This window comes from Nannobrachium achirus (assembly GCF_963921795.1).
Source record: "Nannobrachium achirus genome assembly, contig: SCAFFOLD_393, whole genome shotgun sequence".
In the NCBI taxonomy this organism is placed as follows: Eukaryota; Metazoa; Chordata; class Actinopteri; order Myctophiformes; family Myctophidae; genus Nannobrachium; species Nannobrachium achirus.
The window spans coordinates 41201-59037 of record NW_027665078.1 but is presented as its reverse complement, the minus strand read 5'-3'; the positions used below and the strand labels follow the sequence as shown (position 1 = coordinate 59037).

The window sequence follows — 17837 nt, the reverse complement described above, 5'->3', positions numbered from 1 at the left end:
AGACATAATGTGTCTGTGGCAAAGACTTGAGGGAAAGTTTTGATTTGTCTTTTTTACACATCATTTTAACTCATTAGGTTGTTTACAGCCGAGGAAACCGAAGATTTCTCTATGTCTTTCACTGCTGGCTTCTCCTACCTGTTAACGCAGGCGCTCATCCAGTTCCCATCCTGCGCGATCGGACACTGCTATGCATCGTGTGTTTGCGTATTCCATCAGCTTCTCAAATCCGTTGAAATTTTGAAAATTGATCAATCCGTTCTCCATCTGTAAGCCGTGGTGTTTACACAGAAAGCTAACAGGCCGGAATAGAGGACGGACCATCCGCTTCCGGTTTGCGGCCTCAATGTTAATCGGTCTGCTCCATAATGTGTCCGTGTAGAAACCGATCCCGGAGCATTAGTTCCGGCCTATTTTAGTTCGGCTTCGATATATATATATATTTTTTAATTAGAGCTTATTAAATCTTCGGGTTCCTCGGCATGGCGGAGAAGCCCTACAAAGGGGTATTTTTTTGGCAGCAGTTGTATTAATGTTCTTATTTTTTCTTATATCCCTGAATGTCAAGTCTCCAGGTTCTCTTCAGAATAATGTGTGACACTGATTTACTATGATACTATGGCATGTTATGAGTCCACTACTACTAGTGGTTCTCAAATGTTTTATTTGCAAGGACCCCGTAAAGCCCTTTGCACACAGGCGCGTTTATCCGCAAGGATAAAACGGACAATTTCATTTTTTAAAAAGAAAACAATGATTTCCCTATGACCTCATGCACACCAGATCCGAATTGGCCGTGCGTTTTTTCTCGATCGAACCCAGTTCGATTTGTGCGTCTTGTCGCATGCGGTACAAAATTCACTCCTTGCTTTTATGACTCATTTTGGGATCCGCAGCGCCGATTCCGCACAGCATTGCACACCAAATCCAATGCGTTTTATTCATGCAGCAGACGAAAAAAACGCAACTGTCCTGTGTGCAAAGTGCTTTACTCTGAGAGTGTATACTCTGAAATCCTGACTTTTACTCGTAACAGAGTATTTCTATGTTGCAGTATCGATACTTTCACTCAAGTAGAACATGCGAGTACATTCTTCCACCAAGGGCAGAGGGCCCACCACCACCATTATCAGAGGCTCTGCCAGGCAGACCCACAATGCCTGGCTCTGTTGGCTGAGCCATGCTACTGACCGAGACCCTCGTAGTGATCCATCAGGGGGCAACCTCTGACATGATGTCAAGTGATGTTGTGCTAATCCAAGCGTGTGTGTGTGTGTGTGTGTGTGTGTGTGTGTGTGTGTGTGTGTGTGTGTGTGTGTGTGTGTGTGTGTGTGTGTGTGTGTGTGTGTGTGTGTGTGTGTGTGTGTGTGTGTGTGTGTGTGTGTGTGTGTGTGTGTGTGTGTGTGTGTGCGCGCGTGCGCGCTGCACTCTATGATTCAGTTTCTAAGATTTCCCTTGAAAAAAGAAAAAGAATCCTGATGCTTTTTTTGGGATACTTAATTGAATTTCCCTAAAACACTGCAACACACTTTTGGAGGGAAAATACTGAATGACTGAAAGCAGATGTGACCGTCACCACAATTACCTCTACTGTAGCTCTCTCTGTCTGTCTGTCTGTCTGTCTCTCTCTCTCTCTCTCTCTCTCTCTCTCTGTCTGTGTCTCTCTCCCTCCCTTCTCTCTCTCTCTGACGGTCGCAGTCACACTCACACTGTAGTGCCACTAAAAAGTAGCAGATCTTCAAGCTTGAAATGCTTTGCCACATTTTGAGCTTGCCTATCTGCTGTTTTTTTTTGCTGTTTTTGAATTTTTACAGTTTTGGCCATATGAGGTTTCAACCCGGCAGACGATTCATGACACTTTTAGTCTGTCATGAATTTACTCTGTTGAGCAGCGCTCGCTTAGTCTACAATAAAAAATAAATAAATAAATCCCACCCAGTGGGAGTGAGCAGTGCCTTAGGCTGCTCAACAGCGCCACTTGAAGGTAGGCCACCCAGCCGTATTGCAGTTGTTGAGGCCGTACTCATACAGACAGACTCAAGTTGGTCAAATGTCTTTAAGTGATAGGCACCGCTCCAAAAACGTATAGCTTTGTTTCTTTCCACAGCTGTGTTGTGCACATCGTGAAGATGTCTGAGTAACTGGCTATTACGGGCAAATTGGATCATTGTCCTGTTTAGCGGTGTGTTGATTTAGTGGTCCACTTCTCTTATTGTTTCTTGCTAACGCCAACGGTCAGGGACATGCAGAGAATGTTACAGAGGCAGGAGCTGAAATTTCCTGAAGGGCCTTATGTTGAAAATATTGAAAATAGCAGACCTCCAAGCTCACAACGTGTCGCGCTGCGACGCGTTGTGAGCTTGGAGGTCGCCTATTGTCAGTACTTGATACCACACTAAACTAAGCGTAATCAAGTGAATACTGGAGATGTGGGGGGGGGGGGGGGGCATTTTCATTTCTTTCACCATAGTAAAAAATGCACTCATGGTTTGGAGAGGGCACTTTTTTACAGACAAGTAAAAGGGCAGGGGCTCAAGCCCCCTTTCATGTCTATGTGTGCACGTGCCTGGTTGAGAGGGGCTTTGCACAGATTTCCATTGTGGACTTCCTTGGAAGCAGCAGCAGTGGGGCTTTGGATAATGAGCAGCACTGCAGCCTAACAGAGGAAGGCTGAGTCATGCAGCGTATGTAGTAGACCCAAAACAGGAAGTGTCAGGGAAACTAAGATGAGGGGGGGGGGGGGGGGGGGAGAAAAACATAGGCTAACATCTCTGCTTTACTTCCCGTATCTGCGTGAAGTCGTAGGTGGTCGCCCTTTTTTTTAGGAGGACGGGAAGCAGGTTGGAGTCTTATTGTTTTCAATGGGAGAGTGAACGTGAACAACCATTCTTTAGCCCCATGGTCTTGCATGGTCACTGAACTAAATATTGGACCCGATTGTCACAAAGCCACACAATATTCCAAAGATGTTCATACTAAAATGGCTTTTTTTTAGAGACGAATCAGGAGAAAATCAGCTTTGTTATCGACCTTTCTCTGTCCCAGAAACGTACTCTCGCGGGATCTAGCGCCAGTAAACATTGGACGCTTGTGACAGCATTTTGTAGGATTTGTGTACCATTTCGCCCCTAGTGGCTCCAGTTGGGATGGTGTAATCATCCAGTGATGAAGCAGGTCCAGGGGGGCCTGGTGCCATTCGCTGCACAGACCACCTTACTCCCAGTGAGCGTGAGGTAGGTTCCTTGCCTGGCTCCAGCCCATAGACCCGCCCACTCTCTGAGCGGACTGATTCCCTTGGTCTGGTGTTGTCATATGACGCTTAACTTGATATGGTATCTTGGCGTACCAGCCAATGAAATCAATGCAAGATGGAGGAGGGGGTGGGTCTAACTTTTGAAAATTAACAGAAACAGTGGAGGGGGGAGCTCAGCCAAAGCTCTTAATTGCTCCCTTTGAACTTCAAAGGGGGGTTGTGCACACCTCGTTAGCATCAAAGACAACGACCTGTTTGATGCCTGTCATAGAGGGGAGGGGGAGGGGGGAATGTTTTTGTGTACACACAAGTCAAACACAACCCCTCCCACCAGATCTCTTGTGATTGGGAATTTCAAATTTCAAATCCCCTCCCCTTTGAAATCTCTTGTCAATGGGACAATGTCAGACTCAAGCTCAGCGCAGAGTCTGAAATCAGGCTACCAGGTTCCTATCTGCCCACTAATTTAAAGGACAACTTTGTTTTTTTTTTACAACAAGGGTTCATATTTTAGATTGTATTTAGAGAAAAGAAAAGATGATTGTTAAATTTTTTTCATATACTGCTTTCTATTGTTTTAGCGATTGTTGTATTTTGATTTCAGTGGGTGGGGGCATGCGTACAAGTGGCTAAATACAGTACATCTTTTTAGACACAATAAGCCGGCAATTCCTTTGTTACTCCAGCATCCATAAGTCACATCTGCCCATGAAAGATTGCGGTGCATCTTGGGAATAGGCTTAAGGGGAGCACACACTGGACGTGGGCGGCTGCGCAGCGTCGCGTTGCGGTATCGACGCACGTGAAGTGCCCCGCGGTAACCCCAACTGGATGTGGCGCGCTGCCACACAGCACATCCATTTCCCCCGGTGGGGAGAACCATGGGAGAACATGTTCACCGCGCGGCAACGCTGGAAAAATAGAACAGTGGCGTATGGGCGCGGCAGGCGAGGCGGCAGACCCGCGGCTGCGTGCCTGACGCCGCCGGTGTGGGTTAGTTCATTCACCAGTGTGGGTTAGTTCATTGTGTTAGTTCATTGGGTTAGTTCAGTGTGGGTTAGTTCATTGAAAATAATGGGGCCGTATTTTTTGACACGCCGCTTCCGCGCCGCCTCCGTGTCCAGTGTGTGTTCCCCTTTATTGTGTCTAAAAATACATATTTGGCCACTTACATACAAATCAAAATCGTTAAGATCACTGAAACGATAGAAAGAAGTAAATGTAAACATTTTAACACTTATCTTTTCTTTTCTCTAATGACTACGGTATTTAAAATTTGAACCCTTGTTTTAAAAAAACTAAGTTGTCCTTTAATTACTAACTCACTCACTCACTCACTCACTCACTCACTCACTCACTCACACTCCATTTAGACAATGGTTTAAATAGCCGTCTATGGAAGACATGGAACTTGTAAGGAGTTCAGATGAGGAGAACCTTCTCCCAGAGTTGGAACTGTATTTTGACTCAAAGGGCTATTCTGAAAGCCTAATAGAGATAAGACGGCGTCGAAACATTGCCTTGTACTGTACTGTGGATGACAAACCGTTGTTCAAATGTCATGTGGTGTTCAGGACTTTTTGAAAACGGGCTGGGTGTGGAGGAGGACTCGGTGGAGAACTTAAGAGGTGACGGCATCAAATGATTTGACTGAACCCTAACTGAAATATGTATTTAAGCCTTAACCCATTTAGGCCTAGAATTATTGAATGCTTTAACCAGTGAAAAATAGCAGATATACAAGTGTCTTTTGAATCCTTCTAAGGTTTTTTGAACACATGTTTCTATGTCAGCAATCTGGCCAGCCATCAAAGAAAAGGTCCTTTTCACTTAACTGGAGCTCGGTTAGTCTGTTCTTGAGAGACTACTATGTCACTGGTTCTCAAACCTTTTCATGTGAAGGACCCCCAAAATGATATGTATTTGGCCATGGACCCCCATCTCAAAATATCTAGTTCCAGGGACCCCCCCTGGAACTAGATATTTTGTGAGCTTGTATATCTGCTATTTTTCACTGGTTAAAGCATTCAATAATTCTAGGCCTGAATAGCCTTAAAGAGTAGGTCTGATCTTTCCCCTCTGTGTGTGTCTTTGTCTTGGTCCTGTGAGCGTGTGGCACCAGTTCTGCCACGAGAGGATGGTGGTGGAGAGGGCTTGAGGGCGGAGGGGTGCTTAGTCAACCCACACACACACACCCCACCCCACTCTACGCTGACCCTAGAGCACCCTGTAAAGACACACTCTCAATTGTGTGTTGGCTGGCACCCTAGGGTGAAGAGGGGTCGACTCCCCCCCCGGCCCCTTGCCATATGAATGATCTCATCAGTCTGTCTGGTTATGATGAGGAGCGAGCTGAATAATGGGATTGTTTTGTGGCTAAATATACTCCCGACCCAGTGACTGATTTGTACTGCCCATTTTTCCCCCTTTTTTTAACACACAAAAAAAGTGTCAGACCCACGTGCACACGCATACACATGTACTAAAGAAGGCTTGAAAGTGTGTGTGTGTGTGTGTGTGTGTGTGTGTGTGTGTGTGTGTGTGTGTGTGTGTGTGTGTGTGTGTGTGTGTGTGTGTGTGTGTGTGTGTGTGTGTGTGTGTGTGTGTGTGTGTGTGTGTGTGTGTGTGAGCGAGCTACCTTAACCCAGCATGGATCCTTTTCCTTCCATGTCGCTTCTGGTTTCTCGTCCTCTCTTTCTTCCTCTCTTTCTTTCTTTCACCTTCGCCTACTGCGGCCCGCAGGTTAATACCGGAATACTGATATATTATTGATTAACATGAGTATATAACTAAATGCGTTTGAAATTAAATCAAAATGTTACATTTCAGGATTCCGATTAAAAAATAACAACAAATAATTCAGGATTCCATTTCAAAAGAGGCAAAAATAGCCGATCTACAAGCTCAAAACGCATCGCAGCGCGATGTGTTTTGAGCTTGTAGATCTGCTATTTTTGCTTCTTTTGTGTGACGAAGTAGAACGAAGCAATATGCAATGTGGCCCTCTGGAGTGAAGGTGGAAATATAGTGCCCCTCGCCATCATCAAAGTTGCCCACCCCTGGTATATAGCAACACAGCAGCGCCGCTTCCCCTCTATACCCCCCTCGCCAAATGTTTTATAGCAACACACACTTTCATAAGCGGCACATCTGTTTGAAACCAAAACCCCAGCTGTGTGTGTGTGTGTGAGAGAGACTGTGTGCTCATGCACGTGTGTGTGTGTGTGTGTGTGTGTGTGTGTGTGTGTGTGTGTGTGTGTGTGTGTGTGTGTGTGTGTGTGTGTGTGTGTGTGTGTGTGTGTGTGTGTGTGTGTGTGTGTGTGTGTGTGTGTGTGTGTGTGTGTGTGTGCTCTGTGCCTACCTGCCGCTGTAGCAGACAGTGTTGCCAGATGTCGTGAGAGAAATAAGCAACCAGGTCTATGAAAACAAGCCCGAAACAAGTAACCCGTTACAGTACTTTGGCTCTTTGAAAATGGCCGATGTACTCATAGCTCATAGCGTGTCACGACTGCTGTCCTTGGCGTGAGAATGTTCACGAGAGCTGCCGGGTTAAACGACATTTATGAAGCAAGCCCAAATAACCGACCCGCAACTACCGATATTTAACAAGCAACTTAACAGTTGTTTGTTACAATCATTTGAAAACTTTACTAGTTAATTGTAAATCATATATTAACCAACTTCAACCATGGCCATTTGAAAACAGCCGATCTATAAGCGGCCGTTCTCCAGTTAGTTAGTTAGTCTCCTGTTTACAATGTAAGCAAACAGAAATAAATAGCTTCTTCCGGCAAAAAAAAAAAAAAAAACGTGTTTCCGGTTCCGGGTTACCGGCCTAACCCGGAAGTATAACAATCTGGGCACTATACTGGGCCGATTTTTTTATAAATGAAATCAAATGAAATTCTCGGGCGCAGCCTGCCTGGACCAACAGCTTTTTCTCTGGATTCTTAGGTTGGGGTCGTAAACGAGTCGAGTAAAAACAACATTTGAGTACTTTTCTTTCTTTTTTCTTCCACCACCGGTCCCTCCCTCACCACCTGGCCCCAGAGCAGCGGGACGGGGTCTCATCCCGGGCCGTTTGGTCAGCGCTGCCAACCGGACGTCCTGACAACGCTCTCTCTTGCCCATTTAGGTATAGAATTATTTAATGCTTTAACTGTTGAAAAATAGCAGATATACAAGCTCACAGCGCGGCACCGAGTGCCGCGCTGTGAGCTTGTAGATCTGCTATTTTTTTGAAAAATCTAGATTTTTTTTAAATATATCTAAAAGCGAACATTTGTAACTCAAATATTTGCTTCTGGAACAACATATTTTGAGATGGGGGTCCGCGGCCAAATACCTGTAACTTACCTGGGGGTCCTTGACATGAAAACAGTTCGAGAACCACTGATCTAGAGGAAGGATTTAGGATTTTCATGATTTTTTAAAAATAGCAGATCTACAAGCTCGCAGTGCGACACTCGGTGCCGCGCTGTGAGCTTGTATATCTGCTATTTTTCGATAGTTAAAGCATAAAATAATGGTTAAAGTGGTTCAAATCAAACGCGACGCGGCAGCGGGCACGTTCCCGGGTCTTAAGGGGCTAGACTAGAGGGGTCGATCACGCTGCTCACACTGAGATCACAGCCCCCCCCCCCCCCCCTCCTTTCCCCCCAAATACACAAACATGTCATATGGCCGGATTAATTTTAGCACAGAAGAGCTACTATGGACACAGTTGATCCATTGTGTCAGACTGAAAAAAAGAAAGGAAGAAGTTTTTTATTTTTTTTATTTTGAGCTGCTACTAGAGACACAGCTTCAACTGTGCAGTGTTGTAAAAAGTACTCACATTTTATACTTAACTCTTTTACTGCTTCGGACGTTCCCGTTCACCCCAATTTTGACCCTAACTCGTTGCCAATACGAAAGCTTGTTCTTTTACCTTGTCTGATGACCGTAAGCTGATGAGAGGTCGCGCGGTTGTGTACAGTGAAAAACATCTCCCGTAATGCTGCTTTAAAATCTCCACCACACGTAAACATCAATGATGTCCAATTCACTTCCTGGCTGTTCTCTGTGGACTTGATCTAGATTATGCATTTCTATGCTCTGAACGACGGCAAGCGGAGCGGCCAAATTCACATCCATTCTTTGCATAATGCTGCCCTCTGCCGCCAGCTTGGCTATAGTACACATGTAATAGGTCCAATAAAATAAAAAATCGTTTAAATAATAAATCTGGCAGTAACTGTTAAGTAAAAGTATCAATACAGCAATGTAGAAATACTCTGTTACAAGTAAAATAATTCAAAATGTACTTGAGTAAAAGTATGAAAGTGTTGGCATCAAAATGTACTTTAAGTACCAAAAGTAAAAGTACAAAAAGTTTAAAAATAGCAGATCTACAAGCTGCGTTGTGAGCTTGTAGATCTGCTATTTTCAAATAACCAAGGTATAAAGTAGGGCTTAAAGTGGTTAATGTATGTTTTATAATATTATAATTTCCATCTGCAAAGTATCTAGTAACTAAAGTTTTCAAATAAATGTAGTGGAGTAAAAGTACAATATTTGGATCCGAGATGTAGTGGATTGGAAGTAAAAGTATTGGAAATTGGAAATACTGAAGTAAATGTACTTGGTTACTTTACACCACTGCAACTGTGTGTGTGTGTGTGTGTGTGTGTGTGTGTGTGTGTGTGTGTGTGTGTGTGTGTGTGTGTGTGTGTGTGTGTGTGTGTGTGTGTGTGTGTGTGTGTGTGTGTGTGTGTGTGTGTGTGTGTGTGTGTGTGTGTGTGTGTGTGTGTGTGTGTGTGTGTGTGTGTGTGTGTGTGTGTGTGTGTGTGTGTGCGTGCGTGCGTGCGTGCGTGCGTGCGCGCTTCTGTTCTATTTTAACATTGCGTCTTCCTTTTTCAAGCTAAACTATCAGAAGGATGATTATTGGTTTGGGCAGGGCCTGTCTCGGCCTATTAGCAGGGCGGGGTCATACTGTATATACTCCTCTACCATCCAGACCCATGCATTATTATAACTTCATTAGAAGCTATAAATCATGTCTACAGCAGAGAGAGAGAGAGAGGCCTCACCCTCCTTCGCGTGCAGGTCACAGGCTGCAGAGCGGCCCCAGACCCCCCCCCCCCCCCCCCCTCCTCCTCCAGCAGGGACGTGCAGAGAATATTAGAGAGGCAGGGGCTGAAATTTCTAAAAGGGCCTTTTGGTGAGAATATTGAAAATAGCAGACCTCCAAGCTCACAAGCGCGACACGTTGTGAGCTTGGAGGTCAGCTATTTTCAGTACTTGATACCACACAAAACAAAGCATAAAAAAGGCAGTACTGGAGATGTAGCGTAGGCGGCATGGATTTCTACACAGAGAGGGCAATTCTTTCAACATAAGATGATGGCATTCAAGTTCAGGAGAGTTTGAACAAGGCCATTCTCTTGAATGCTGCCTTCAGGTATGGCGTGGAAAGAGGGCATTCGCATTTCTTTCACCAGAGTGAAAACTGCATTCATGGTCTGGAGAGGGCACTTTTTACAGACGGATAAAAGGGCAGGGGCTCAAGCCCCCTTTGATGTCTATGTGTGCACGTGCCTGTCCTCCAGTATGACTAACGACTGGGACGAGGAAAAAGGGCTGAGTGGGGTCTATTTTCTGCCTGCTTACCTCATTCATGCCAGTGTGGCTTGGCGTCTGCCGCTCGCTGCCACGAGCAGCTCCAAATTACAGCCTGCTGGTGTGTGTGTGTGTGTGTGTGTGTGTGTGTGTGTGTGTGTGTGTGTGTGTGGGGGGGTGGGGGTGGGGGTGGGGGGGGGTGTACCGAGCCCTGGCCCCAAGGCCCTTTAGTGCACTGGTTACCAAATGGTGGGTCGCGACAAATCTCTTCACCAGAAATTATAAATGATCGACACATGCTTTTGTAGATCGTCTGTTTTCTGCGAATGCCCTGGGATGCCAGGATTTGAACCGGTTAGTCGTCTTCTTGCCTTAGATGGTGACCTCATTGTGCCTGATCACATTTCTTTTGCCTTTTTTTTTTCTTTTTTTTTTTTAATCAATCGGTGTAATGCCTGCATCTTTGCTGCCTTGCTGTGTGCGCACATGCACACAGCAGTGGTCGGGTCTCATTCAGATTTTATCGCGACCGAAGGTCGCAGTTTACCATGAGAAATGTCACATCTTGTGTCCGTGTGTATATGCATTTTTACAGTCTATGGGTTGGTTCACTTGACACATCACTGTGACATCAGGTGACATCACCTATGTAAAGTCCATACTATATGGGTATTCCCCAGAATCCCTTTTATGCCCATATATGAAGATCCCTGATGTCATCGATATACATCACTGGCCAGATGGCCAAGACATGGCCCATATCTGTGTGGCTGGTTCAGATAGGGATCTCCATGTATGGGCATAAATATATATTGGTACCCCCCTTATGCCCATATATGGAGATTCCCAGGCATCAAACCCAGGCCCTAACTCACCAAGGCCCTGCTTGGCTTTACTAATTAACATATGTTTTATGCCCATATATGGAGATCCCTGTCTCAATGTCATCAATATTAAAGACATATCTGGGAATGCCCATATTTGATAATGCTCATATATGGGCATGCTTTGACATAACATTGTTGACTATGCAGGCCAGGGGTCTCCATATATGGGTAACTGGTCCGATATACATCACTGGCCAGATGGCCAAGAATTGGTGCGACCTCGCCCTTTAGGGCGACGTCGCCCTGAGGCATCTTACTATTTTTTTTTATTCTCCCCATTTCCTTCTCTGTCTGGCTTTTGTCGCTGTGTGTGTGTGTGTGTGTGTGTGTGTGTGTGTGTGTGTGTGTGTGTGTGTGTGTGTGTGTGTGTGTGTGTGTGTGTGTGTGTGTGTGTGTGTGTGTGTGTGTGTGTGTGTGTGTGTGTGTGTGTGTGTGTGTGTGTGTGTGTGTGTGTGTGTGTGTGTGTGTGTGTGTGTGTGTGTGTGTACAATGCAGAGGGTGAAAAAAAGTTATTATATCCTTAGCACATGGGTTGCAGGCGTTTGAATGTAATTTGGCCCCTGGCTGTGTTGGGACCCCCCCAGCAGCAGCTTGCAGGTCCATTCATATTGTGATCAGGGGTCCTTTCATATTCATATGACCAGCAGCAGTGCTGTGTGTAAAAGACCAGACGTCGGCCAATGACAGATCGTTTCCCCTGACAGCGAGCGGACCTCCCACCCGGACCCCTCCCCCTCCTCCTCCCCCATGCAGCAGGAACTCCCCCAACCCCTCCTTCCTTCCACTGGTCCTCTGGGGGGAGGGGAGGGGAGGGGGGGTATAATTGTGCGATGCTTTGCTCTTTGTGGCGATCATGTCAGGCAGCGGGGCTGTTTTCACAAAGCGCAGACAGAAAGACAGACAGCTGCCCTGCACTTTTCAGCCATGACGTAATGTCCCTCTTTCCCTCACCGCTGCCACACAACAGTGTTGGGCGTAACGTCGCTCTCCTTCACCGCAGCTTCTCCCATGCGTCACCTTTGTGTGCTGGACTGGTTGAGAGACTTCAGAGCTCTGGTAGAGCAGTGGTTATCAACCTTTTCTGGCCGCGACCCCCAAAATGATTATTTTAACTGGGACCCCCCCCACCCTGACGAGCACTAAGAGTTGAGGAACTACATTTTGTATAACACGGTTCTATTGTGAAAATAGCTGATCTACATGCTCGAGCATGTAGATCGCTATTTTCACAATTTCTGCCTCTAATATTTGATAATTTGGCCAATGTTTAATTTGTCATTTCAGAGGTATTAAAAAGTCCTTATATTGTCTCTTTAGAAATGTGCAGACACCCTCTATATACACTTAAACGTTATGTTGGTTTGTTTACTTTTGAGAGAGAAAACTATGTTGCACATTCAGTTAATCATCTGGGGACCCCAACCTGGTCCCGACCCACAGGTTGAGGTCCACTGTGGTAGAGCAACTACACCAGCTTTAACACATTGTGGCTGGACTGTACTGTCCCCACGTTGCATGATCTCGCTTGGACAGTCTGCCTTCTCAGTGAAGGAGTTCAAACCTCTGGAACTCTTTGCCTACGTTCTAAAACTAGAGACGGATGGTAATGTCTTTTTAGGCGACTTGTGCAATGGTTGAAATCAAACCAACTTTGCTCACATGAAAAGTTCCCGTTTCAGACTGTTTATTTGAATGAGTGTCTACTTTTGTTTCACAAGCTAATGTACATTATTGGGCATTGTGCTAGTTTCAGTTAACAATTACTCGTGCGCACACACACGCGCGCATGCACGCACGCACGCACGCACGCGCACACACACACACACACACACATTGTATTCATATTTGTACATCTTATGAATGGCACATTGTTTTATTATACATGTGCATCAATATGTATATCTTCATCGTCCTCATGACTAAAATAGAAATACAGAAAAAAAGAAACTAAAAACAAATGAGGTTTACTACGTGTTATCATGTTACATCACCACACACCATATTACATCATGACCACATTCTCCCAGCCAAGGGAAGCCACTCAGAGATGGATTACTGTTACTGTAGTAGTCTAGTCTGATTGGTGGGACGGGTGTATACTGCAGTGCACTTAATAAGTACCAGTGTTAATTTTGACAGCATATTTCCATTTAGTTTAGTCATAAGTGGCGTTTCCATAAAGCCTCTTAATGCGCATTAAGCCTTTTGCGCTTAAATCTTTTTATGGAAATTGGAAACACTTCAAAATTCGAATAAACTTTCATTATCCGCAAAAACCTTTATCGGCTTGGAGGAGGTGGATTTTGAGGCGTTATCGAACAAACTAAATGCGCATTAGAGAATGGAAACGGGTCAGACAATAAATGCGAATACATTATGACGTTCTGGGCCGATCTACAAGCTCACAGCAGCTCGCATCCGCGTCTCTGCGCCGCGTTTTGAGCTTGCAGATCGGCCACCTTCCAGAGGACGCTGAAACTTGCAGGATGAGTGTGCAGCGATCGAGTCACAGCAGTCGTGCAGTGCTCACGTCTCGGTTCGCTCTGAAAGAAATCTGCCCGATCAACTCATGCGACTATCGCTAATTCCAATGACACTCGCAAATGGAAACAGGCTAAATTTGCTTTGTCTCAATGCGAATTTCTGATAATTCGCTTCCTATTTTCGAATAAGCTTATAGAAACATGGCTCTAGTCTTTTGAATAAGGTGTGTTTTAATAAGCTTATGGAAACATGGCTTTAGTCTTTTGAATAAGGTGTGTTTTAATAAGCTTATGGAAACATGGCTTTAGTCTTTTGAATAAGGTGTGTTTTAATAAGCTTATAGAAACATGGCTTTAGTCTTTTGAATAAGGTGTGTTTTAATAAGCTTATGGAAACATGGCTTTAGTCTTTTGAATAAGGTGTGTTTTAATAAGCTTATGGAAACATGGCTTTAGTCTTTTGAATAAGGTGTGTTTTAATAAGCTTATTGAAACATGGCTTTAGTCTTTTGAATAAGGTGTGTTTTAATAAGCTTATGGAAACATGGCTTTAGTCTTTTGAATAAGGTGTGTTTTAATAAGCTTATTGAAACATGGCTCTAGTCTTTTGAATAAGGTGTGTTTTAATAAGCTTATGGAAACATGGCTCTAGTCTTTTGAATAAGGTGTGTTTTAATAAGCTTATGGAAACATGGCTCTAGTCTTTTGAATAAGGTGTGTTTTAATAAGCTTATTGAAACATGGCTCTAGTCTTTTGAATAAGGTGTGTTTTAATAAGCTTATGGAAACATGGCTCTAGTCTTTTGAATAAGGTGTGTTTTAACAGTGGGCGACGGTCGGACGTATTTTCTAGAAGTGCGTTATTTGTCAATGGAACCCGGCAACTACTGGCGATAGCAGGCGATGAGATGAGATGATGGTGGAAAAGTGGACGAAGGTTAGGATTAGGCATAGTGGTTGGGTTTAGACGTAGTGAAGTTAAGTTAAAGTGAAGTTAAATGTTAGTGTTTAGACGGAATCAAGTCGAAACACCCGGAATTGTAGGGAGTTCCCCAGGGTGCCTGCTGCACAGACCACCAGTAAGCGTAAGGTCCCGGGTTCCAATCTGACCCCCTAATTTAAGTTGTCTTGCATCTCTCTCTCTCTCTCTCTCTCTCTCTCTCTCTCTCTCTCTCTCTCTCTCAGGCACGTGCACACATAGACATCAAAGGGGGCTTGAGCCCCTGCCCTTTTATCAGTCTGTAAAAAGTGCCCTCTCCAGACCATGAATGCAGTTTTTACTGTGGTGAAAGAAATGCCAATGCCCTCCTTCCATGCCATCCATACCTGAAGGCAGCATTCAAGAAAATGGCCTTGTCCAAACTCTCCTGAAATTGGATGCAGTATCTCATGTTGAAATAATTGCCCTCTGAGCTTGGAGGTCTGCTATTTTCGAGATTTTCACCAAAAGGCCCCTTTAGAAATGTCAGCCCCTGCCTCTCTAACATTCTCAGCTCTCTCTTCCCCTCCTTACGAGGATCTTTGCTTCTTGCTCACGTCACGGTTCAGCCGTAGTTCAGCTCAGTCTGATGATTACGCTCTTCTTCCAGAAGATGATGTTCTGCTACTCTGTCTGTGGCCGCAGTGACACCACTGTTGGATTTATCCCCTCTCGTCGCCTCCGTCTGCAGCTTGCATCCGTTTGCCACGAACTTGGTGGTGTCTCCCCGGATTATGAATGCTGATGTGTTCCTCTTAATCAGAACGGTGTTTTTGAAATGCCACATAATATACATCCACAATTCGCTTCATTTCCGACTACAACACTTTGCCTGAATTTCGGGGCGAAATGTGACTTTGAGACGTATTCCTTTACTTTTTCGTGATTCCTTTTTATAAAACAATGGTTAAATTGGTCAAAATCTAACGCTACATGGTCGCTTTCCAGGTCTTGGGTTAAAGTTCTAAGAAACCGTGTAGCGTGTAAAAAGAACATGGAATATATGCGGGTGTCAAGCATTTCTGCAGTCCGGTCCGGGTAACTTAGTGCGCATAATTGCGCAATTAATGGCATTACTCGCAGAGTTTAGGGTCCTAGAGTGCCCCTCCCGCCACAGGCAAAGAATTAAGCCAAATTACTTGGGAGTGATATTTTGATGCATTCTTCCACAATTACCCCTGTGTTGTACTTGCCACTGCTATGACTATATGTAATGATGGGGATTGTGAACATGTTACTTGGTAAAATAACATACTTTTGACTGAAAGCTGAGGTTACTCGAGAGATAGAGAGGTACGTTAAACACTCAAGGCCCTGTACAGTATGATTTGCAGTACGATGAATTCGCGAAAGTAACCAATCTGTTTGCCGAGCCATGTTGCAATTTCCGCTGTTTCAGAAGGGTTTGAAGATCTTTTCAGCTGTAATGACATGTCCAACGCAGGGATGTTACATTTGACAAAGCCTCCTTTGAGGACCCCCATCGAAGAGGACCCCTCACTCACCCACTCACTCACTCACTCACTCACTCACTCACTCAGGAAGCACTTCTTACCTGAAAAATACCTTAAAAAGTATTCTAAATCTTAACAGTTTTCTGAAAAACATGTTTCTATATCAGTGGTGCTCAAACTTTTTTTTAATGTCAAGGACCCCTAGAACTATATATGTATTTGACCCCCGGAACCCCATCTAAAAATATTTTGTTCTAGGGACCAAGAGATTGGGAGATTTGCGTTACAAATCTTTGCTTAAAAAATATATACGTTCAAAGAGTTGCACAAATGTTCATGATTTAAAAAAAAAATATATATAGCAGATCTACAATCTACAAGGGGGGGGGGGGGGGGGGGACGTTCTGTATAAGAATGTCAGAATTTAAGAAGCACAGAAAAAAGTTAAGTTATAATCCTATTCTCTTTAATAGAGCGAGGGTGTCGAGTCCTGCGATGCGCAGAAAAAAGGGGGGGACGTACGACTTACATGCAACATTTCCTCCACAATCGCAGCTATTATTAGTGGTGGCTCTGGAAAAAATTCCTGAGTAATGAATGTCGAAGTACAGCCGGGGGTGGGGTGGGGGGGGGGGGGCAGGAGACCCATCGGGCTAATTCTCAGTCTCACGGAGAGAGCTGGAGTTCTGTTCCAGCAGTCAGGGGCGTCACAAGGGGGGCGGGGGAGTGGGACTGAGTTACTAGGGCCCAAGGTGGAGGGGCCCTAATTATTTTGTACTTTAGCAATTGAAAAATAGCAGATATACAAGCTCACAGCGAGGCACCGAGTGCCGCACTGCAAGCTTGTAGATCTGCTATTTTTGAAAAGTCGTGAAAATGTGTGCAAATCTTGGATATATGTGTTTTTAAGCGAACATTTGTAACTTAAATTTTGCTTCTGGGGTGTCCCTGGAACTAAATATTTTGAGATGGGAGGTCCGTGGCCAAATACATATCATTTTGGGGGTCCTTCACATGAAAAAGTTTGAACACCACTGACATAGAAACATCCAAAAACCTTAGAAGGATTTGAAATATTTCAAAGAATTTTTCACGATTTTTCAAAAATAGCAGATTTACGACCTTGTATATTTGCTATTTTTCAAAAGTTAAAGCACACAATGTGAGTGAATCCTTGTACCCAGGGCCCAGAATTTGGTGCGACACCCCTGCCAGCAGTGATGTGTAGACGACTGTTTGCCTGCCAAAAGTGAACCGTAAAGAGCTGTACAGTATAACCTTAGTAACCGTAAAGAGCTGTACAGTTTAACCTTAGTTTCCTCCCATGTGGGTCTTGTACATAAGAGCCTTACTCTTGACTACTCTCTGTACTGGGAGATGGCGGTAGGTGTGGCGCTCCACCTCAGCAATCCATCTCCCAGGGGTCTAGCGCTTTGTAACGGGGACAGGCTCCCGAGTCCCGCGTGTTACCGGCTGATACCGACAATAAGCCACTCCCGACCTACTTTTTACACCAAACCTCTTTGCCGTAAACAGCCGATCTACATGTGGTGTGAGCTTGTAGATCGGCTATTTTCTGCTGATCTCTCGGAATAGGGGTTCAAGTTCTTAGTTAATATATGAACAAAAAACAACCCCTGTTGAAGTGGGGCAGCATAGCTCAGGGGTAGAGAAACCGTTATTAGAGCACGAAGGGTTCCCGAAGGGTTCCCAGTCCGAATCCGGGCTCCCCCTGAGTTAATGTCGAAGGGTCCTTGGGCAAGACTCTGAACCCCACATTGCTCCCGGTGAGCAGGTTGGTGCCTTGCATGGTTTCCTCCGCCACCGGTGTATGAATGTGTGCGTGAATGGGTGAATGTAATGAACAATCTCTGTAAAGCGCTTTGGATAAAAGCGCTATATAAATGCACCATTTACCATTTACCATTTTGAAGACCCCTGCTCTATAAGGAGTCACCATGTCAGTGCTGGCCTCCCCTCCTCAATCATACTTCTGCTTAAAGAGATGAGAACAATGGCAAGTCCTTCATTGTTGGACGGTGCTAATCTTCATTGTTGGGGACTCCAATCTGTCCCAGTTCCCCCACTGGGTCACTGTCCTGGAATGTAAAGTGTGACAATGGACTTGTATTTTGTCCTTTGTCTTTGACCGCTTACATTAAATACTATCAGAAACGTGGT

General features: G+C 44.8%; 1 protein-coding gene across 1 annotated transcript in view; it reads left to right on the top strand.

Annotated features, from left to right (window-relative positions):
* Positions 1–3165: 3165 nt before the first annotated feature.
* The window catches only part of LOC308280629 (unconventional myosin-Ib-like), a gene marked incomplete at both ends in the record, with an annotated part of 53027 nt that continues 38355 nt past the window's right edge, over positions 3166–17837 (top strand). Inside the window, 4 exons of the mRNA XM_080754958.1 lie at positions 3166–3233; positions 9844–9974; positions 11708–11796; positions 12274–12343. Coding sequence (XP_080611084.1) covers positions 3166–3233; positions 9844–9974; positions 11708–11796; positions 12274–12343 — 358 coding nt within the window. The remainder of the gene's footprint in view (positions 3234–9843; positions 9975–11707; positions 11797–12273; positions 12344–17837) is intronic.